At 34.5% G+C, this 24,363-nt stretch overlaps 1 protein-coding gene across 2 annotated transcripts in view; it reads left to right on the top strand.

The window, feature by feature from the left end:
• Positions 1 to 24,128, top strand: part of C10H14orf39 (chromosome 10 C14orf39 homolog) — a 49,374-nt gene extending 25,246 nt beyond the window's left edge. For both annotated transcript variants that reach the window (XM_061429050.1, XM_061429051.1), the window contains 7 exons: positions 2,441 to 2,526; positions 2,613 to 2,671; positions 5,869 to 5,930; positions 7,112 to 7,284; positions 9,019 to 9,157; positions 13,348 to 13,405; positions 23,297 to 24,128. In XM_061429050.1, the coding sequence (XP_061285034.1) occupies positions 2,441 to 2,526; positions 2,613 to 2,671; positions 5,869 to 5,930; positions 7,112 to 7,284; positions 9,019 to 9,157; positions 13,348 to 13,405; positions 23,297 to 23,496 (777 nt within the window). In that variant the 3' untranslated portion in view covers positions 23,497 to 24,128. The remainder of the gene's footprint in view (positions 1 to 2,440; positions 2,527 to 2,612; positions 2,672 to 5,868; positions 5,931 to 7,111; positions 7,285 to 9,018; positions 9,158 to 13,347; positions 13,406 to 23,296) is intronic.
• The last annotated feature ends 235 nt before the right edge of the window (positions 24,129 to 24,363 follow it).

The following is a 24,363-nucleotide window of genomic DNA, read 5'->3' as shown; positions in this document are numbered from 1 at the left end:
AGAATGGACTGGTTGAATCTCCTTGTAGTCCAAGGGACTCTCAAGAGTCTTCTCCAACACCACAGTTCAAAAGCATCAATTAATTGCATCCAAATACTGCATCCAAGTACTACAACAGTACTTAGATGCAATCTAAAAAACGACAGAATGATCTCTGTTCATTTACAAGGCAAACCATTCAATATCATGGTAATCCAAGCCTAAGCCCCGACCAGTAATGCTGAAGAAGCTGAAGTTGAACAATTCTATGAAGACTTACAAGACCTTCTAGAACTATACCAGTTGAATGCAGAGTTCCAAAGAATAGCAAGGAGAGATAAGAAAGCCTTCCTCAGTGATCAGTGCAAAGATATAGAGGAAAACAATAGAATGGGAAAGACTAGAGATCTCTTCAAGAAAATTAGAGATACCAAGGGAACATTTCATGCAAAGATGGGCACAATAAAGGACAGAAATGGTATGGACCTAACAGAAGCAGAAGATATTAAGAAGACTTGGCAAGAATACACAGAAGAACTATTCAAAAAAGATCTTCATGACCCAGATAATCGTGATGGTATGATCACTCACCTAGAGCCAGACATCCTGGAATGCGAAGTCAAATGGGCCTTAGGAAGCATCACTACAAACAAAGCTAGTGGAGGTGATGGAATTCCAGTTGAGCTATTTCAAATCCTGAAAGATGATGCTGTGAAAGTGCTGCACTCAATATGCCATCGAATTGGGAAAACTCAGCAGTGGCCACAGGACTGGAAAAGGTCAGTTTTCATTCCAATCCCAAAGAAAGGCAATGCCAAAGAATGCTCAAACTACCACACAATTGCACTCATCTCACACGCTAGTAAAGTAATGCTCAAAATTCTCCAAGCGAGGCTTCAGCAACACGTGAACCATGAACTTCCAGATGCTCAAGCTGGATTTAGAAAAGGCAGAGGAACCAGAGATCAAATTGCCAACATCCGTTGGATTATTGAAAAAGCAAGAGAGTTCCAGAAAAACATCTACTTCTGCTTTATTGACTATGCCAAAGCCTTTGACTGTGTGGATCACAATAAACGGTGGAAAATTCTTAAAGAGATGGGAATACTAGACCACCTGACCTGCCTCTTGAGACATCTGTATGCAGGTCAGGAAGCAACAGTTAGAGCTGGACATGGAACAACAGACTGGTTCCAAATAGGGAAAGGAGTACATCAAGGCTGTATATTGTCACCCTGCTTATTTAACTTCTATGCAGAATACATCATGAGAAACGATGGGCTGGATGAAGCACAAGCTGGAATCAAGATTGCTGGGAGAAATATCAATAACCTCATATACAGAAGACGCCACCCTTATGACAGAAAGTGAAGAAGAACTAAAGAACTTCATGACAAAAGTGAAAGAGAAAAGTGAAAAAGTTGGCTTACAACTCAACATTCAGAAAACTAAGATCATGGCATCTGGTCCAATCACTTCATGGCAAATAGATGGGGAAACAGTGGCAACAGTGACAGACTTTATTTTGGGGGCTCCAAAATCACTGCAGATGGTGACTGCAGCCGTGAAATTAAAGGATGCTTGCTCCTTGGAAGAAAATTTATGACCAATCTAGCCAGCATATTAAAAAGCAGAGACATTACTTTGCCAACAAAGGTCCATCTAGTCAAAGCTATGGTTTTTCCAGTAGTCATGTATGGATGTGAGAGTTGGACTATAAAGAGGGCTGAGTGCAGAAGAATTGATGCTTTTGAATTGTGGTGTTGGAGAAGACTCTTGAGAATCCCTTGGACTGCAAAGAGATCAAACCAGTCTATCCTAAAGGAGATCAGTCCTGAATATTCATTGGAAGGACTGATGCTGAAGCTGAAACTCCAATACTTTGACCACCTGATGCGAAGAACTGACTCATTGGAAAAGACTTTGATGCTGGGAAAGATTGAAGGCGGGAGTAGAAGGGGACGACAGAGGATGAGATGGTTGGATGGCATCACCAACTCAATGGACATATGAGTTTGAGTAAACTCCAGGAGTTGATTACGGACATTGAGGCCTGGTGTGCTGCAGTCCGTGGTGTTGCAAGGAGTCAGACACGACTAAGCGACTGAACTGAACTGAACATAAATTAATTAGATTAAGAATTAAGATTCCCTTTATTAATCAAGAATAAGGAAGACAAAATTTTAAGTTTACCTTAAATGTATGTATACTATCAGGCATAGTAAGTATACTTTTCAAAAACATCGAATTCCTTGAGACTCTTAAGCCTTTCTGTTTCCCAGTGTTTGACTTAATGTTTTGTATGCAGTGGTTTCATTTAATGTTTGTACTCGTCAGTGTTGATAATAATAGTGATGATGAGGTGGATGACAGTGTTCTTTGAGAGCCCTGAGTAGCCATGGCAAGCAAAACATTTTATTGTTTCGTATAGTCAATTCTAATGCTTAATTCTTTTGTTCAGGTATTGAATGACTCTGCTGTGAATAACCATCCAAAATGTACACATGTTACGGCTTTTAAAAATTCACAAAATGTTATGCAGTTCAGGTAACCTTTAAAAATAAGAAATTGACTTATTTTCTGAAATGCTTAACTCAGTAAATAATATAAAAATGTTGTTTATTGTATTTTAGATTAGTAACCCCACAGAAACAATCAAATTGCAATCAATGGTTGGAAAAGAGAGATACAGGTATTTGCCATTTATATTATTCCTAAGAAATGGGAGTAACAAGTTATATCAGATTTTTATACTAGTCAAATAAATTATTTGGATTATTTGCATCTCTGGCTAACTCACCGTGCATGCCTGGTTTTAAAATATGTTTTAAATATAAAACAAATACACTTATTGTAGAAAATTTGGAAAATGGAGAAAAATATAAAAGAAGCAAAAATACCAACCACCCAGATATAACTGATACTACATATACTACTGTATTTTTTTTTTCTCTATGCATATGTGTTTTTTTTTCTTTTTGTTTGTTCCTTCAAATTTGAAGCATACTATGTATATTACTTTGGGTCTTTTTCTTTCCACTTGATATGCCCTTGAAGATATTTTTCCATGCCATTAAATATATTTTATTTGAGATGACTTATAATATGTCTTTGCATGGGTATGCTTTAATTTATTTAGTTTATTTAGCTCACACTGAACATTTTTGTTACTTCCAGATTTTTTTGCTGTTATAAATGATGCTACTATATTCTTTTATATAAATATTTTGCTATCTTAGATTATTTTCTTTGAATAAATCATAGAAAGGTCACAGGATATATATGTATAAACTTATTATCCTAGAATCAAGTACCTCTTAGAACTTTGATGCACCTTTGACACAGACTCATTCTCTATGTGTGTGTATCTATCTATCTATTATCTATCTGTCTATATATATATACTGTATGCATACATATATATGTATATATAAAATATATAATATATCATAGAGACACACACATACAAATATATATATAGTTGCCCCTGATGTGAAGAACTGACTCACTGGAAAAGACCCTGATGCTGGGAAAGATTGAAGGCAGGAGAAGAAGGAGACAACAGAGGATGAGCTGGTTGGATGGCATCACCAACTTGACGGACATGAGTCTGAGCAAGCTTCAGGAGTTGGTGATGGACAGGGAAGCCTGGCATGCTGCAGTCCATGGAGTCGTAAAGAGTCAGACACAACTTAGTGACTGAACTGACTGACTGATAGTTGCCCAGTAATAAGTAGCAATTAGGCTATATAAAAGTCTTTCTCTCTTCTTGACTTATTTTGAAATTTTAAAAAATGACTCATTTGGGTGGTAAATATATGCATATTCTGAATGGTCATATAATATACTATAAGCCTGTTCCTCACTCTCAATATAGGATTCAACCAAGACAATATACTTAATGGATATTCCTTACACTTTCTTCTGGAAAAAAGGATTATGACTTATCTATCCAGGTGATATATTTCACCTGTTTATAATCCTCTGTCAGAGAAGGCAATGGCACCCCACTCCAGTACTCTTGCCTGGAAAATCCCATGGATGGAGGAGCCTGGTGGGCTACAGTCCATGAGGTCGCTAAGAGTCAGACACGACTGAGCAACTTCACTTTTCACTTTCATGCATTGGAGAAGGAAATGGCAACCCGTTCCAGTGTTCTTGCCTGGAGAATCCCAGGGACGGGGGAGCCTGGTGGGCTGCTGTCTATGGGGTTGCACAGAGTTGGACATGACTGAAGCGACTTAGCAGCAACAGCAGCATAATCCTCTGTATGTGCTAAGCTGACAGTGTTAGACAGGGAAGAATGGATAATCTCTAGGAATAATATACCCCCTAATACAGATACATGGGGAAATGTATGTATCTGGCATAGTCCTAGCTGCCATTGAGCCTATATGGTGAGGCTCCACACTCAAGAAGGTAAGAAGAAGAAAGATTCTCTTCAACAATCTCCAAGCCTATCTTTTGAAGAAGTTAATATATGGTGAAAGTAGTAGTATGATTAATGCAAGAGGCAAACCTATAAAGCTTTCAGATGACCAAATAGGGAAACTTCTGTTCAAGATAGGAAAGAATTTCCTTAAAAAAATGAAAAAACCCAATCATAAAAGAAGTATTGATAAATTTGGTTATATTAAAATTAAGAATTTCTATTCATCAAAAAACACTGTAAAAAGAATGGGAGGCAAGAGAATATATTTTTAATAAAACTGTCAAAGGACTAGTTTCCAAAAATGTGTAAAACCTTCTACAAACCAAGAGGAAAACTACAGACAACCCAATTAGAAACGTGCAAAATAATTACGAATAGGCACTTCAAATAGAAAAACTTTTGTGGCAGACAAACATATTAAAAAAATGTTCAGCAAATCAGGAAACTGAGAAATAAACCCACAATGAGATATCATTATACCCCCATCAGATTAGCAAAATTTGGAAGATCTGACAATGTTCAGTGTTGATGAGAATGTAGGACAATTAAAACTCTCATAATTATTGGTAGAAACTTTTAATATGTCATTTATAAATAACTTATTGGCATATAACTAAGTTATAATTGGAGGTCATAATTTTTTCCTGTGAAATTGAATAATTCCCTAGAGTAGCTCAGGATGGCCAGTTGCCACAACAAAAATTGGTGAATAGTTTCAAAACTAAAATTGGAGAATAGTTTAACATCTGGTAAAATGGAAGATACACATACCCTGTATTTTGTAATTCCACTCCTAGGTATGTACCTAGAGAAATACAAGTACATACATACAAGTATATATGTAGAAGAGTGTTAAAATCATTGTTTGTAATAGCCTCAAAACAGAAACGCCCCAAATGTCCATCTGTAGTTGAATGGATAGTACTGTGTTACATTGTGTTGTGTTTGTATATTAGAATACTTTACACCTATAAAAGTAAGCAAACTATGTCTATATGCAACAATATAGATGAATCTCATGAGAGTGTACTAAACCAAAAAAGCATGACAAAGAGCACATACATTATTATTTCATCATATAACATTTAAAACAGGAAAAAGTATATTGCTTAAGTGATAAACTGATAAATCAGGGTAATGATTATCACAGAAGTCAGAATAGTATTTACCATTGAGAAGGAGGCTATGGGGAATATGGGGCCTTTTGGAGAACTCATAATGTTCTATTTCTTTATCAAGGTAGCAGTTACATGGGGTGTTCTCTTTATAATTTTGTTTGTTAAACTGTTCATGTAGGTTTTATTCTATTATTTTTATGTATTAGATTGAAGTATCTAAAATTTCTATTTTTATTGACCAAGAACAGTTAAATATTGGCAGTTTCATATGGTTTAATTTATTTTATTTACAATTAAATTTCAAAAAGAAAAAGTAGTTTGTTCTCATATAACAAACAGATGCTGAGTGTGGAGATAAAGGGACAATAAGACAATTGCCAGAATCAAAATGTGCTTCACAAGTAAGTCAAATGTTTTGTTTTTAATTTCTAAGTAGAATATTCTAATTTAAATATTGTTTTCATTTTAATTTCACATTTGGGCTAACAAAGCTTATTTATGTGAGGTCTGGATGTTATTAACTTAGAAATCAAGTTGCTGTGATGTTACAGATTCTATTCCTTGGAGGAGTTATAGATTTAAAAGTGAAACCACAAAAAGTTTACATGAAATATTTAAAAAATTGTCATTAATAATTGACTATATATATTGATACCACAACAACTAAATTATAACTGAATAAGGAAATTTTGTTTGGTAAGATTGAATTATTAGTCAAGGATGCCACAAAAATATCTTCAAAGTATTTTTTAATAGTAGATAGCTTTAGTGATTGTAGGTGTAGGCAATGTACTATAGCTGCTGCTGCTGCTGCTGCTGCTGCTGCTGCTAAGTCACTTCAGTCATGTCCGACTCTGTGCGACCCCAGAGACGGCAGCCCACCAGGCTCCCCCATCCCTGGGATTCTCCAGGCAAGAACACTGGAGTGGCTTGCCATTAAGGGATAAAACAAGAGAAACAACAGTAGTATTCTACTATAAAGAAATACAGGTAAAAAGCACACTTAAATTTTTTTGCTGGAGGGACCCAAATAAATTGTTTCCAAATAGGATTTGGTAACAAACATTTGAGAAATCATATTCCTAGTTTACCAAATGATATAAAGGGGAGTTAGTATTCAAGTTCTCAATTTTGTAGGGAAACTAGTATAATGAATTTATAAGGGCAAAAAATGTAAAGAACATAACCAATGAGAAAAAAGATTGCCCTTTTCTTTCAAAGGGGTATACAAATCTTGACCCAGAGCACAATGTGGAAATTTTGAAAGGAAAATTATTTCTAACCATTTTCTTTCATCAATCTGAATATATCCTGGTTGTGAGTTAATTTTTCAGGTAGAGATAGGTGAGATAGAGCTGGGAAGAAAAAAATTAGAAAATTGAAAATAATTATTCTCCTGTTTGCTGACAGATGTATTTTGGTATCACTTTCACGAATTATTCTTATTTCACTTATTTTGTTTATGAATTGATAACATCATATGTTAATACTGATGTTTTTAACCTCACATATTTTTACATATATGAGTTTATTAATGCAATAATATTCCTTTTTATAGCTTACTGTTACTTTGACTTTGCAGATTACATATGCAGAACATTTTGGGAAGCCAATAGAAAGTAATAGTGATGAAGTAGAAGAAAGGGCTGGGATTTTTCCACGAACTCCTGAAATTCCTTTATTTTTAAGAACTCCTGAAGATGTGAAAGCACCTGATTCTGTGGAGAAATTACCTAAAACCCCCTCAATTGAAATGTAAGATTTTAATTAATTATTATAATGAAAGAATCTATATATTTTGAATTATGTAAATAATTGATAGGAATAGTAAAATGCTTAATACCTCTAACTTTAAAAAGTTTTCTATTATGGAATATTTCAAATATAAAAAGGAGAGAGATTAGTATAATGAACTGTCATATACCTACCACTCTGCCATCTCATTTCATAGACACTTTTCCCCATTTTTCCCTGAAATGTTTAGCTGAAGGTAACATGGATCCTGAGTACCTATCAAGTTTAATATTATAATATTTAAGATTTTCAGAAGAATAAAGATGTATGGAAAATATTAAATTGTCAAGCTAAAAAGTTACTATCACATTTGGTAGATTGTGGACACCACTGAATAATATTCCAGCAGTCATTTTGCCTTAATGTCGTAGTGTCTTAAACAAAACTGCCATTATTTAAGTAACTTTGGTTGACATAAATATCTCTAACATCATTATTTAACTTTGGAAACCACAGATTTGTAGTTTACAGCCAAAAAACTAATGCTATATTTAAGCTTTTTGTTTAGTTCAGTCTTTTCTTTGATGCTGAATCCTGGGATTCTTCTAAAATACGTGTCAAATAGATTTCACTTCATCAGGAATCTCTCTCTTGTGTTCTACTCTGTATTTTAAATTGCTAGTAAGATTTTTATGTATAAATGTCATGCTGTTGACTCAAAAACAGGATGTTCAAAATGGAATTTATCTTCAAATCTGGGAACTGTTAAAGGGTGTTGCGATCGTATACTAAAACCTCTCTTTATGGATAAGAAAACCAATCTGTAAAATGACTCATTAACAGTCATGGAGATAGTTATGGAGGTATCTTCAGACTTCTGTTATTTAACACTTAATAGCACTGTTGGGCTGCTGTCTATGGGGTCGCACCGAGTCGGACACGATTGAAGTGGCTTAGCAGAATTTGAATTTGAGTGTAAGCATTTTATAAGTATTGCTCCTTTCATATTCACAACAGCTTTGTGAGATGTAAGTACATTATTATCCTTATTTTATAGATGAAGAAACAGAATCACAGATGCTGCAACTCATCAGTGATAAGAGTTGAGATTTAAACCCAGGCAGTTCTGCCTCCAGAATTCATGGTTTTAACCACTGTGTTGTATACTGACTTGTCTAACTTTTTTTCCCAAATCATTTTATAACTTAACTCCCTTATGAAACAATCTGTCATGGCTGGCTTTTCATTAAGACTAAAATTTTGTGACTGCTTTCAAGATCTTGGAGACAGTTTAGCATCAAGTTTAAGAACTTGGACTTTGAGTCTGTGTTGCTACCTTCAGATCCCAACCCTGGCACTTATATTCTTTCAAGCAAATCATTTAATCTTTCTATGCTGCAAAATCCTCTTCTGTGAAATGAGGTGATAGTAATGGTAGCTATCTCAAAGGGTTGTTTAAGGAATAAGTAAATTAATGATGATGGAAATAAATAGAATAGAGCCTGACAGTATATGCTTAGAAAGAATTCTTTATTATCATTTCATAATTGATTATTATACTTTATTTAATATTATTCTCCACCCAAACCATAGGTTTTCTTCTCCATAGGTTTGACACTTCAATAACTACTTCCTCCTTTTTCCTGCTATGCTAATTCTTACCTTTATGGCATAGTGCCTGTGGTGCTTACCAGTCTGCAATATTTGATAATATGTATTTAACAATTTGATGATTTTCTTATTTCTCTGTATCAGAAATAGAAATACGGCTACTGAGAGTCAAACACAAAAGAACTCCCCTGGATTTTCTTTTTTAATGAGTTATACTTCTCGATCCCCTGGATTGAATTTATTTGATTCTTCTGTATTTGATTCAGAAATCTCATCACATCAGGTAATATGAGAAGCTCATTTTATTTCTAAAAAATTGTTCACTAGGACCTCAAAAAGTTTAATTCTTTAATATCAAAATTTCTTGAAGCAGAGTACAAAACAGAGACAATTTATTTTTAAAAAATTTTATTGAAGTATAACTGATTTACAATGTTATATAATTTCTGCTGTTAATTTTTGCTATACAAAGTGATTCAGTTATACATATGTATTCTTTTTCATATTCTTTTCCATTATGTTTTGCCCCAGGATATTGAATATAGTTCCCTATGCTATACAGTCAGACCTTGTTTATCCATACTATATATAAAAGTTTGCCTCTGCTAATCCCAAACTCCCAATCCTTCCCTCCCCTTCCAGTCTACCCTTGGCAACTGCAAGTCTGTTCTCTGTATCTGTGTCTGTTTTTATTTTGTAGATACATTGATTTATATTGTATTTTTAGATTCCACATATAAGTGATATCATATGGTATTTGTATTTCTCTTTCTGACTTATTTCCCTTAGTATGATAATCTCTAGGTCCATCCATGTTGCTGCAAATGGCATCGTTTCATTCTTTTTAATGGCTGAGTAATATTCCATTGTATATATAACATATAACACATCTTTATCAGTTCATCTGTGAATGGAAATTTAGGCTATTTTCATATCTTGACTATTGGAAGTTGCGCTACTATGAACACAGGGGTATATATATCTTTTTGAATTACAGTTTTGTCTGGGTATATGCCTAGGAGTGAGACTGCTAGATTATATGGCAACTTTATATTTGGTTTTTTGTGAAATCTTTGTACTGTTTTCCATTGTGGCTACATCAGTTTACAGTCCCACCAGCAGTGTAAGAGGTTCCCTTTTCTCCACAGCCTCTCTAGCATTTGTTATTTGTAGACTTTTTAATGATGACCATTCTGACTGGTGTGAGATAATTGCTCATTATAGTTTTGACTTGCATTTCCCTAATAATTAATGATATTAAGCATCTTTTTGCATGTGCCTGTTGGCCAACTGTGTGTATTCTTAGGAGAAATGTCTGTTTAGGTCTTCTGCCCATTTTTTTGGTTGGGTTGTTTGTTTTTTTGTTGTTGAGCTATATGAGCTGTATGTTTTAGAAGTAAAGCCTTGTTGGTTGTATCATTTGCACATATTTTCTCCCAGTATGTAGGCTGTCTTTTCATTTTGTTTATGGTTTTCTTTGCTGTGCAAAACCTTGTAATTTTGATTAGCTCCCATTTGTTTATTTTTGTTTTTATTTCCTTTGCCTTGGGAGACAAGAAGACATAGGTGCAATTTATGTCAGAGACTGTTTTGCCTGTGTTCTCTTCTGGGAATTTTATGATGTTTTGTTTTATATTTAAGTCTTTAAGTCATTTTGAGTTTATTTTTGTGTATGGTGTGAAGATGTGTTCTAAGTTTGTTGATTTATGCAGCTGTCCAACTTTTCCACCACCACTTGCAGAGGTGGTTTTTAAAAGATTCTGAGTATTGATAGTTTAAAAAAGTTCCCCCATTGTCTTTATGCTTTTAACTTCAAGTGTCTCACATTGATTCTATTTGTAAAAACAGAATCTCAGGATTTGAAGTGCAGTTAAAGGCAGTTTAAAAATTAGTTTGGCTTTATAGTTCTAAACAAGCTTCACATATTCTCAATGTGGAAAAATTTTCAGGTAATTAGTTGGTCTTTTCTTCTCCATGTGCACGTAGAAACAAAAACTGACAGAATTAAAGAAATAGATGAAAACAAGTTTAGTTAGAGAGTTTTAACACCCCTTTCTAAGCAATTGATAGAATTAGATGACACAATCAAGAAATATCTTACATAAAATCCAAACAACCCCATCAACCCCCTTGACCTAATTGACATTTGTAGAACTCTACATCCAACAACTGCAACATATTTATTCTTTTCAAGTGGTGATGGTACATTCACCGTGATAGATATATCATATTCTGGGCTATTAAATGGTTCTTAATAAATTGAAAAGGATATAAATCATGTAGAATATTTTCTCTGATCTCAGTGAAATTAAATTAGAAATCAATAAGATATTAGGAAATTCCTGAATATTATGCCATGGATCGAAGAATAAATTAGAAAAGATTTTTAAATGAATTATGAACATTCAGCATATAAAAATCTGTGGGTTCCTGCCAAAACCAGAACAAAATAACTTTAAATAATTAATAAAAAACAAGAAAGGTCTGTCATCAATGACCTAAAGTTCTACCTTGAAAAGCTAAAAAAAGAAGGTAAACCCAAAGTAAGTACAATTAAAAATAAGAAAGATAAGAAGTCACTGAAATAGAAAACAAACAATAGAGAATGTTAGCAAAGCTAAAGTTGGTTCTTTGAAAAAAACTAATAGAATTTATAAACTTCCTAGATTGATAAAGAAAAAGATTAGACAATTTACCTATATTAGGAATAAAAGCAATGGCACCCCACTCCAGTACTCTTGCCTGGAAAATCCCATGGATGGAGGAGCCTGGTGGGCTGCAGTCCATGGGGTCGCTAAGAGTCGGACACGACTGAGCAACTTCCCTTTCACTTTTCACTTTCATGCATTGGAGAAGGAAATGGCAACCCACTCCAGTGTTCTTGCCTGGAGAATCCCAGGGACGGGGGAGACTGGTGGGCTTCCATCTATGGGGTCGCACAGAGTTGAACGTGACTGAAGTGACTTAGCAGCAGCAGCAGCAGCAGGAGGAATGAAAGAGAGAATATTATTATGGCTCCTACTTATTTTAATGATAAGACAGTTTTCTGAAATAGAAGACTGGTAAGGGGAAACTTCAGTTTCTACATATTAAAATATCCCATAAACCTTTGAGCAATCAAAATAGTGTGATAATGGTACAAGGATTGATTAATTGATCCATGGCATGGACAGTGTCTTGAAACAAAAGAATTTAGACTGTGGTATGAATAGGGCCACAAATTAGGAGGGATAAATTAGGTGTTTGTTGTACACGTGCGCAAGTAGATTCTATGTGCTTAGTCACTCAGTCATGTCCGACTCTTGGCAACCCCATGGACTGTAGCCCTCAAGGCTCCTCTGTCCATGGGATTCTCCAGGCAAGAATACTGGAGTGGGTTGCCATTTCCCTCTCCAAGATGCTATAGATGCATTAAATTTAAAATGTTAACTATAAAATATTTCAGAAGAAATATAGGTGAATATTTACCAGAGCTTAGGAAGAAGAAGGATTCTCTAAACATGAAACAGTAGAAGAAGAGGCAAAAGAAAATAAAAATGGTTTTGGTTTGGTTACATACAAAATTTTTATATGTCAAAAAGTTTTAAAGGCAAAGCAATAATGTGATATAAAATATTTGCAATAATATGACAAAGAATTAAGATCTTTATTATGTAAAGAGCTTATATGTACCAGCAAGAAAATTACTGCCTCAATAGAGATATGGACAAAGTCCATTTGGTGACTAAGTAATTCACTGACAAAGAAATTCAAGTGACTTAAAAAAAAAAATCTCTGGGAAAAACTGCTTTCCTTATTAATTGTCAAAGTATATAAATCTGTGCATAATAATATTTATTCAAGTGTTATTTATATTATAAAAAAGGAACAATCTAAATGTTTAAACAGAAGAATGATTGAAACTATATGTTATGTCCATATAGAGGAATATTAAAATGACATAAGAGGAATAAAGTTTTAGAAGAATAGCTCATAATGTAATGTTAAGAGGGGAAAAAAGAGAACAGAAAACTATATTTAATGATCATAGTTTTTGAAAAGCCCATTTTATAAATAAAACAGATTCTTTTGGCACCAAAAGTTTATTTGAACTGACATGAAGCTATCAAACTGTATTATTTTATTATATAATACAACCGATTTGTAAAAGGCCTTTAGAATAAAACAAAGTTAATTAGAATTTTAGGTTATATTAACATTCCAAAGTAGGAACTATCCTTGGTACAATATGTATTGCCTGTTAATATTTTATATATTGCCAGAGTCAAATCAATAAGCCTTATTTTAATATGTCAATGATAGTTTTAAAAATAGACCTCTTTTTAATTGCAGTCATATTCTATATAGAATGTTGCCATTTTGTCTACTCTAATTATGCTTATTAGAAGAACTAGGCTTCAGAGTCTAAGATAAATGCTATGCCTACTGTTCTGCTGATTTCATGAGTAATATTTAATGGAAATTATTTTTCAGTTTGGTGAACATTATTCTTCAGGAAATTTAAATCCTCTCTCATCACAACAAGAAATTGGTAAGTGATTTGAAGTTTGCTATATATAAAACTTTAACCATTTGTGTTTAGCTTGTCTCTGATTTTCTTAGACACTTAGTTAATATTCTTTAAAAACTAATGGTACTTCTGCACCACTCACTAATTATTATTTTTAGCAATTTATCTTCTTCTCTCACTTCTCTCACTTTACCAAAACTTGCTTTTTCCAATATTTATTAATAACTTCAGTTCAGTCAGCTCAGTTGCTTAGTCATGTCCAACTCTTTGTGACCCCATGGACTGCAGCACACCAGGCTTCCCTGTCCATCACCACCTCCCAGAGCTTGCTCAAACTCATGTCCATCGAGTTGGTGATGCCATCCAACCATCTCATCCTCTGTTGCCTCCTTCTTCTCCTGCCTTCAATCTTTCCCAGCATCAGGGTCTTTTCCAGTGAGTCAGTTCTTCACATCAGGTGGCCCAAGTATTGGAGCTTCAGCTTTAGCATCAGTCCTTCCAATGAATATTCAGGACTGATTTCCTTTAGGAGTGACTGGGTTGATCTCCTTGCAGTCCAGGGGCCTCTCAAGCATCTTCTCTAACCCCACATGTAAAAGCATCAATTCTTTGGTGCTCAGCTTTCTTTATGGTCCAACTCTCACATTAATTGGTATTAATAACCTACCAATTATCAAACATTATGAGTATTTTATATTATCATTTGAGTCTCTTCACAGCATTTGATATAGTTGAATATTCTTGTCTTCCTTCTGGAGTTTCGGTATTCTTTTTAAAAACATTTTTGGCTATAGCCTGAAGCATGTGGGACCTTAGTTCCCCTAGCAGAGATCAAACCCAAGCTCCCTGCATTGGAAGACAGAGTCTTAACCATTGGATTGTCGGGGAAGTCCATGGATTTCTTCTTATCTTGCCGGAGCTTACTTTTTATTGCATTTTCTTTCTTCTTTTATCTCTTTATTAATTCATTTATTCAACATATAAATATATATGTATATTACATATATAGTATAGTTGATATCCCTGGAAGAGGGCATGGCAACCCACTCCAGTATTCTTGCCTGGAGAGTTCCCATGGACAAAGGAGCCTGGAGGGCTGCAGTCCATACAGTCCAAGGAGTTGGACATGACTGAGTAACTAAGCATAGCACAGCATAGCAGCATACTTGATATCAGATACTGCTTCTGGTTGTATAGAATAATGGACAAAAATGCAAAGTTCTCATAGGGTTTATTTATGTTCTAGTGGGAGAAGCTGAAAATAGACAACCTTTATATGTCAGGTAATGCACTAAAAACAGTTGATATGGGTTTAAATTGGCAGCCAGACTCATGTGTCACAAATTTTAGTCTTAGGTTTAATTAGCTTTATAGAAAGATATGGGATAGATGATAATAGCATGTACAGCACCTTTGTCTCATTAAGAGACTTACTAGCTACCAAAATGATAATAAACTTTCTTTTGCTACCTCATCCACAAGGGACATGTAAAGCCACTATGAATAAGAGGAATGGCACAGGTAAGTCATCTTGACACACAAAAGCAGCAGGCTCAGTTTCCCACCGGTCTTTTAATACTATTCTAGTCATGAGGCCCAGAGAAGGCAATGGCACCCCACTCCAGTACTCTTGCCTGGAAAATCCCATGGACGGAGGAGCCTGGTAGGCTTCAGTCCACAGGGTCATTAAGAGTCAGTCACAACTGAGCGACTTCATTTTCACTTTTCCCTTTCATGCATTGGAGAAGGAAATGGCAACCCACTCCAGTGTTCTTGCCTGAAGAATCCCAGGGACGGGGGAGCCTGGTAGGCTGCCGTCTGTGGGGTTGCACAGAGTTGAACGTGACTGAAGTGACTTAGCAGCAGCAGCAGCAGTCATGAGGCCCAAAGACTTTGTATAAACTCACAGCTCCTCTAATTCAGGTATCATCCCATCCAGTAGACTAGGCAGACACATCATTCTACATTTACCATAATTCTGTATTTTCTAACAAAACAGTGCTATGAGGAGTCAGACTCCAAATTCATTCTTCCAGGTGGGCCTAGATCAGCATGGGCTTGATGTTAACTCTAATCACTTGTAGAGATAAGCATTATGAAGAAAAGTTGAGCAGAGTAAGGGAAATAGGGAGTATTTGGATTGGGAAGATAGTTGCTATGTTATGAGAGAATCAGAGAAGGCATCACTAAAAGGCAACATTTGAGCAGAGACCTGAAGGAGGTGCAGGTTCTAGGCACAGGGTGCAGAGATCTTGAGATAGGACTGTGCTCAGCATGTTCATTGAACAGCAGCTAAATGTATATGATTAGGATAAAATAAGGAAAAACTGGTAGGAAATTGAATCAGAGAGGTTGGAGGGAGAACACACCATACTAGCCCCTTAGACCATTTAAGGACTTTGAGGGGTGGGGTTTCTGTTTGAGATGGGAAGCTATTAAAGAGTTCAGCAAGGACTAAAATGATCTGACAGTTTTTTTTTCTTTTAATTGGAGGCTAATTACAATATTGTGGTGGTTTTTGCCATACATTCACATGAATCAGCCATGGGTGTACAGGTGTTCCCCATCCTGACCCTCCCTCCCACTTCCCTCCCCATCCCATCCCCCAGGGACATCCCAGTACACCAGCCCTGAGCACCCTGTCTCATGCATCAAACCTGGACTGGCGATCTATTTCACATATGGTAATATACATGTTTTAATACTATTCTCTCAAATCATCCCACCCTCTCCTTCTCCCACAGAGTCCAAAAGTCTGTTCTTTACATCTTTGTCTCTTTTGCTGTCTCGCATATAGGGTCATCGTTACCATGTTTCTAAATTCCATATATATGCGTTAATATACTGTATTGGTGTTTTTCTTTCTGACTTACTTCGCTCTGTATAATAGGCTCCAGTTTCATCCACCTCTTTAGAACTGATTCAAATGCATTCTTTTTAAGAGCTGAGTGATATTCCATTGTGTATATGTACCACAGTTTTCTTATCCATTCGTCTGCCAATGGACATCTAGGTTGCTTCCATGTCCCGGCTATTGTAAACAGTGCTGCAGTGAAATTGGGTTACTCGTGTCTCTTTCGGTGTATATGCCCAGCAGTGGGATTGCTGGGGCGTATGGCAGTTCCATTTCCAGTTTTTTAAGGAATCTCCACACTGTTCTCCATAGTGGCTGTACTAGTTTGCATTCCCACCAACAGTGTAAGAGGGTTCCTTTTTCTCCATACTCTCTCTAGCATTTATTGTTTGTAGACATTTTGACAGCAACCATTCTGACCGGCATGAGATGGTACCTCATTGTGGCTTTGGTTTGCATTTCTCTGATAATGAGTGACGTTGAGCATCTTTTCATGTGTTTGTTAGCCATCTGTATGTCTTCTTTGGAGAAATGTTGGTTTAGTTCTTTGGCCCATTTTTTGATTGGGTCGCTTATTTTTCTGGAGTTGAGCTGTAGGAGTTGCTTGTATATTTTTGAGATTAATTCTTTGTCAGTTGCTTTGTTTGCTATTATTTTCTCTCATTCTGAAGGCTGTCTCTCACCTTGCTTATAGTTTCCTTCACTGTGCAAAAGCTTTTAAGTTTAATTAGGTCTTAAATAATTGCTTGGCTGCTTTATGGAGAAACAGACCTTATGGAAGCTTGGGGGAAATCAGGGAGATTTATTAGGAAGCTATTGAAATAATACAGGTGAAAACTGATAATGGTAAGATTGAAGTCAGTGGAAATGATGAGAAGAGGACAGATTTTAGTTATTAAAATTTTATAGTTATTTAGTTTTTAGTTTAGTTTTAGTTTAGTTATATAGTTATAGAGATTTTAGTTATATAGTTTTCTGAAGATAAGAGTTGTTAAGGATTTACTTATGGACTGGATGTAAAGATTAAGAGGAAGATGGATGATGCCAAGATTTTGATATGAATAATTATAAGAATAGAATTAACATCTATTGAAATATGGAAGGCTATAAAAGTTAATTTGAGATTGCCACTGTCTTATACAGTGTTAGGTGCTCAGTCATGTCCAACTCTTTGTGACCCCATGGACTATAGCCCCCCAGGCTCCTCCATTCATGGAATTCTTCAGGTAAGAATACTGGAGTGGGTTGCCGTTTCCTTCTCCAGGGGATCTTGCCAACCGAGGGATCAAACCCGGGTCTCCCACATTGCAGGCAGACTCTTTACTGTCTGAGCCACTAGGGAAGCCCTTGAGATTGACAGGAGTTTAATTTTAGAAGTATTATCATTGAAAAGTCTATAGTAGATATTAAGTGAAAGTAAATGGGAAATTTTGTATTTGAATCTGAAATTCAGTGAGGTGAGACGTATGTTTTGGAATTGTCATAAATAGTTATTAAATACCACAATACCAGAATGAATCTACCAATTGTAGACATGCTTTAAATGCCTACTATCTAAAATATTAAATCTATTTACATTCTCCCCTTTGACTTTTTCATTCATTTGACACTCATTCACTTTAGCATTTTCAAATATTTTAATACAGGTGATGACCAAATTCATATCTTCCCTCCTAACTTCTTCCAATTCTCTTAAACTCCCATACCTTACTTTTTTAGCCTCCCCCTAAGTTTTATTGAGATAAAATTGTCATATACCACTTAAATAAAAATTTAAGATATGTGACATAATGATTTGATGTACGTATATTATGAAATGGTATCCCACAGTAAGTTTAGTTAGCATCCATCATCAAATTAGATACAATAAAAATAAAATTTTTTTCTTCACCATGAGAACTTTTAGGATTTAATCCCTTAAGAATTTTCATATATATAGCATGATAATGTTAACTATGGCATCACGTCATTCTATCCCTAGTACTTATTTATCTTATAACTGGAAGTTTGTACTTTTTTACATCATCACCTCTGGTAACCATTAATCTGATCTCTTTTTCTGTGAGTCTGGTTTTCTTTCTTTTCCAATTTTTTAGATTCCACTTATAAATGAAATTATATAGTGTCTAACTTATTTCACTTAGCATAATGCCCTCAAGGTCCACCCATGTTGTTATAAATGACAGGATTTTTTTCGTTTTTTTGTGGCTGAATATTTCCTTTTTTATGGCTGATATGTCTATATGCATTTTTAGATATCTGATGACTTCTTTATCCATTCATTCATCAGTGTACACTTAGGTTATTTCCATGTCCTAGCTGTTGTAAATAATGCTGCTATGAACATGGAGGTGCAGAAATTTTTCCAAGTTAGTGCTTTATTTCTTTTGGATATATTCCCAGAAGTAGAATTGCTGGATCATATAGTAGTTCTATTTTAAATTTTTTTTAAGGAACTTCTGTACTGTTTTCCATAGTAGCTTTAGCAGTATATAAACCCAACAACAGTGCACAAGGGTTCCCTTTTCTGTACATCCTCACCAACATTTGTTATTTCTTGGCCATTCTAACAGGTATGAGATGATATTTCATTGCATTTTTAACTTGCATTTCCCTAGTGACTAGTGACATTGAACATCTTTTCATGTTCTTGCTGGCCATTTGTATATCTTCTTAGGAAAAATACCCATTCAGACTGTTTGTCCATTTTTAATTGAATTACTTATTTGTTTGCTGTTGAGTTGTATGAGTTCTTTATATAGTTTGGATGTTAACCCTTTATTGGCTATATAGTTTACAAATATATTTTACAATTTTGTAAGTTGTCTCTTCACATTGTTGATTGTTTCTTTTGTTGTGCAGAAGTTTTTTCTTTTGCTTGTGTTTTTAGGTGTTATATCCAAAATATTATTGCCAAGACTCAAGTCAGGGATCTTTTTCATTTATTTTCTTCTAGGAGTTTGATAGTATCCAGTTTTAAATTTTAAGTCTTTACTATGTTTTGAGTTAATATTTGTGAGTAGTATAAGAGGTCTACTTTAATTCTTTTTCATATGAATATCCTATTTTCCCAGCACTGTTTATTGAAGAGGCTATCTTTTCTCCATTGAGTATTCCTGGCTTCTTTATCAAATATTAGTTTTATATGCTTAGGTTTATTTCTGGGCTCTCAGTTCTGTTCCATTGAGACAGTTTTGTCTCTTCATTTCCAATTTCAAGGCCTTTATTTCTTTGTCTTGCCTAAATGCTCTGACAAGGACTCTTAATACATGTTGAATGGGAGTGTTGAGAGTAAACACCCTTGTCTTGTTCCTGATTGTAGAGGAAAAGCTTTCAGTCTTTTATTATTGTGTATGATGTTAGCTGTGGATTTATTGTATAATGGCCTTTATTATGTTTATTATGTTAAGGTGCATTTGTTCTATACCTAATGTTTTAAGAATTTTATCATGAATGGGTTGAATTTGTCAAATGTTATCTGTGCAGCTACTGAGATGGTCATTTGATTTTTCCTTTCATTCTATTAATGTGATATATCACAATGATTGATTTGCATACATCAAACCATCCTTGCATCCTAGGTATAAATCCCACTTGAGCATGATGAGTGATCCTTTGTTTTGCAAGTATTTGGTTAATTTGATTTGCAAGTATTTTGGTGAGAATTTTTGCATCTGTATTCATCAGAGGTATTAGTTTGTAGTTTTTTTTTTTATGGTAGTATCCTTCTCTGGCTTCGGTATGAAGGTAAGCTAGCCTTGTAAAATGTGTTTGAAATGTTCCATCTTCTCTGATTTTTTTTGAAAAGCTTGATAAATACTTCTTTAAGTATTTGGTAAAATTCACAAGTGAAGTTATCTGATAGGACTTTATTTGTAATTATATAATCGATATCTCTTTATATCTAAAACTTCTGTTGACATTTAAAACTCAGCATATCTGAAATCAAACTGGTTCTCTTTCTGATGTACCTGATGGTATCTCCATTTTCTAGTTGCTAAGACTCAGAACATCAGTCATAATTGTAACTTTTTTCTGTGCCTGTGACTACATTCAACAGGTCATCAAGTTGTGTCAGTTCTCTCTTTGAAATACTTTTCTTTTCTATTTTCATTATATGGAAATAATTAAATTTAGGACTCTTATTATCATTCACTTGTGCTATTTCAGTAACATTGTAATTGGTCTTTTTATCCTTTTAAGTTACTTATAGATCATACCCCAGTTACTCTTCCTTATGCACAGTATTGACCATCTCATTGCCCTGGTTAAATACCTTTAATGTATCCCCTAGAGTAGAAAATTATGCTCCTAGTTTTCTAACCTAAGCCTTTTCTCCTATTAAAATAATTTATGCTTTGGCTATACTGAAGAACTCACTGCGTCCCTAATCTGCCCACACTTTCTTACCTACTTTTTCTTCCTGAAATCCTCAACTTCCATCTCTTTCTAACCATCTTTTCAAGACCAAGGCTCTTCCATAAAACCTTTTATTTTCCCCTTTGACATTCCATTCCAAAAAAAGTGTCTCCCTAAAAGGAACTGGATGAAGAATATTCTCTAAACTATAAAACTTGGGGCCCTGGTTGGCTGCTGCTGCTGCTGCTGCTAAGTCACTTCAGTCATGTCCAACTCTGTGCGACCCCATAGATGGCAGCCCACCAGGCTCCGCCGTCCCTGGGATTCTCCAGGCAAGAACACTGGAGTGGGTTGCCATTTCCTTCTCCAATGCATGAAAGTGAAAAGTGAAAGTGAAGTTGCTCAGTTGTGTCTTGACTCTTAGCGACTCCATGGACTATAGCCTACCAGGCTCCTCCATCCATGGGATTTTCCAGGCAAGAGTACTGGACTGGGTGCCCTTGCCTTCTCCCCTGATTGTCTAACAGTAAGTAAAGAAGATATTATCTGAAGACTGAGTTACTTAGTTTATGAAAACTTCCCAGATCGACAAGACGGGCAGCAGTTGGAATTGACTTTCCATTAGTCATTTTTAAAACATGGTAAAAGCAGAGTTTTGTTGTTTAGTTGCCAAGTCATGTCCAACTTTTTTGCAACCCATGGACTGTTGCCCGCCAGGTGCCTCTGCCCATGAGATTTCTCCGGCAAGAATACTGGAGTGGGTTGCCATTTCCTTCTCCAGAGAAAAGCAAAGTAGCCATATTTAATTAGATTATTTCTAGATATGAGACTGCTGTGCATCCTATCACAAATTATAAATTTTAAGACATTTTTCTGAATTTTTAGTTGTTATATAGAAATAAAAGTTATTTTCTATTTTGAAAAAGCTCTCCCCTTTACTTTTCTGATTCTCTTTTTTAAATACATTTTCGTACCTGTACTATTATTATGCTGTAATTACTTATGAATATATACAAAATCTTTTCTAATCATAGGTTCTTTGAGGGCAGGACTCTGTTTTATTCACCTTTGAATTCTCCCCAGCACCTGGACTACACAGTAATCTTGAATAGTAATCTATTATTTTATTTATAGTGATCATAGTTTTATGAATACTTCATATGAACTTCTTTTCTTCTGAAATTAAAATAATGTCAGACTCTTTTTTTTAAAGGGAGATTTAAGATTTTTAGTTCTCCCTGGATCTTTAGCTATGTTATAGCTATTTTCTTTTGTTTAAGTCTTACGTATGTATACCAAAGACAGTGGAAAAATGAAGTGAGAAAGGGAAAGAGGAAGAACTCAAGATCAGTCTATCCATCTCTCCATCCCTCTGTTCATCCACCCACCCACCCAACCTATTGCTGGTTGGATCAACTTTACTTAGGGTAAAGTAACTGAGATATTTGAAAATATATGAAATTTCAAAATGACACAAAGTGAATTGTTTTGCTTAATGTATTAATTGAATTGGTTCTCTGTGGAAAAAATATAGATCCTTTAAAAGACTTATTTCAAATAAGTCTTTGGATTGCTATACATTTTCAATTGTTAAATAGTAATTAAAGTTATAATTAAGATATTGAAATTTTATTTTACAATTATAGTCTTAATATACTGAATGAAAAACAATATTTTTCTTTAATGGCAGTTCTTGGAATCATTAACTAAATAATTCTTTATGAAGTTGATTTCAAAAGTTCCTTATAAAACTATAAAACTCTTTTCATTGTTCTGTCAATTTCCTTAAACAATGTCATGAAAGTATATTGTAGTTACTCAATAAATAACAGTTGAATAAACCTGAATTATATAGTATGTTTCAGATCACTGGATCTTCCTCCATTCTTTTTCTATGATTTTAGGTAATGCCAAGCATTTATCATCTCTTTCCTGTTTAGCCCCATTTCTAAACATTTTCCTATTCCAGTCTTTCTTATTATCTCTTGAGAAATTCTTATAAAGTAGTTCAAATCGTTTCATATCTTTGCTTGAAAACTTTTAATGGTTTCATCTTATCTACCAAATAAAGTACAGATTCTGTAGTTGGATATTCATTCATTTTCAAGCTCATCTTTGTTAATTCCATTTTAATAACTCTCTGTTATTTCTCAATGCTTCTGGTAAGTTGAATTGATTTCTGTTTCCCTTATATTTCTTATGCACATCTGTTTCTGTTCCTCTGTACTATTCTCTCCATCTGAGATTTTTTATTCCTTTTTCTACCTTATACACTAGCTTTCATGGTGGCTCAGATGGGAAAGAATTCAATTCAGGAGACCCAAGTTCAATCCTTGGGTTGAGAAGACTCCTCTAGAGAAGGAAATGGCAACCCACTCCAGTATTCTTGCCTGGAGAATCCCAGGGACAGAGGAACCTGGCGGGCTGCAGTCCATGGGGTCACAAAGAGTCAGACACAACTGAGTGACTAACACAACACTCTTTATATACTTGAATTAAAATTACATCAAAGTAGGGTTTAAGTTTGAAGCTGTTTAACCTTCCATAGTACAAAAGACAAAGCTTTGCACATAAGAGGAAAACAATTAAATATCTGATTTAATGTTACCCTATTTATTGTATGCTCTGTACTGAAATTTGGTAGGTTGTAGAGTTATGTAACATAAATTGCATGACTTTGTAATATTTATCTTCCTCAGGAAACTTATTTGGGAAACCAGAAAGAGAAGATGCCTTTACTTTTTCTTTTCCATCAGACTCTTCAACTCATACATTTGGAGCTGGAAGAGATGATTTTAGTTTTCCATTTTCACTTGAACAGGATCAAAACTCAGGACTTTCTTCTGTAAAAGGGTTTTCATCTTCCTCACAAAATACCACACAATTTACTTTTTTTTGAATTAGTTACTGATTTATTGAATTATTTTACTGCTCTGCAATTATCTAGGGCATAAATTTATGTTGTTACTTAAACTATGAAGACCACTTTCTTTTGTTGATTAAAGAAATAATGGGTTACCATAGTAACATTATTTGATTATATTGATTTAATATTGAAGGAAATTAAGCCTGGGTCATCTACATTTATTTTTATTTGCAGCATTACTATCATTATTTATTTTGGTTTTGGTTTTGCAAGCTATATTCTTTGAGAAACTATGCTTCACTGCTACAGTAAAGAGAGTGATACTTTATAATGATCTTGAAGAATTTATACTATTGATATTGAATAAAATGTTATTTTTTATAATACAACAAAAATTTAAATATTACTCATTATTTTAAGATGGTATCTTTACTAGAAGAAAATTAAATGTGAATGGCTAGAGTAATTTATGAAAGTTGAGTGGTTGCATTAATGGTGATACTGTTAATATTTATTTTTGCTTAAACCTTTTTGAAGAACATTTAAAACTTTGATTCCTGTCTTCAAACAAAAAATTCACCTTTATGTTTTGTATTATTAATAATATTTGCTTGTCAATCATTTATATAGCTTAAGAATAAATTTTGATGAAATTGTATAAATTACTCAATATCTTTGTACCTGTGCTTTTTAAAATTAATTGTATTGAGTTATGAAGTAATAAAGAGTCTGACTTCATAATTTGATCTGTGACTGCTGAAAGATTTTGAGCCTCACCTGTTTTCTTCCCCTCCTGCCCCACATCTGGTCAAGCTGGTTAGAAAGCCCAGGAGTTTCCTCCTTTGCCATCAGTGGAATGTTCAAAACCATGTATATTATGAACTTTTGTCATGGCCTATC

This window comes from Bos javanicus, chromosome 10 (assembly GCF_032452875.1).
Source record: "Bos javanicus breed banteng chromosome 10, ARS-OSU_banteng_1.0, whole genome shotgun sequence".
Taxonomy (NCBI): domain Eukaryota; kingdom Metazoa; phylum Chordata; class Mammalia; order Artiodactyla; family Bovidae; genus Bos; species Bos javanicus.
This window is presented reverse-complemented; position numbering and strand designations above follow the sequence as displayed.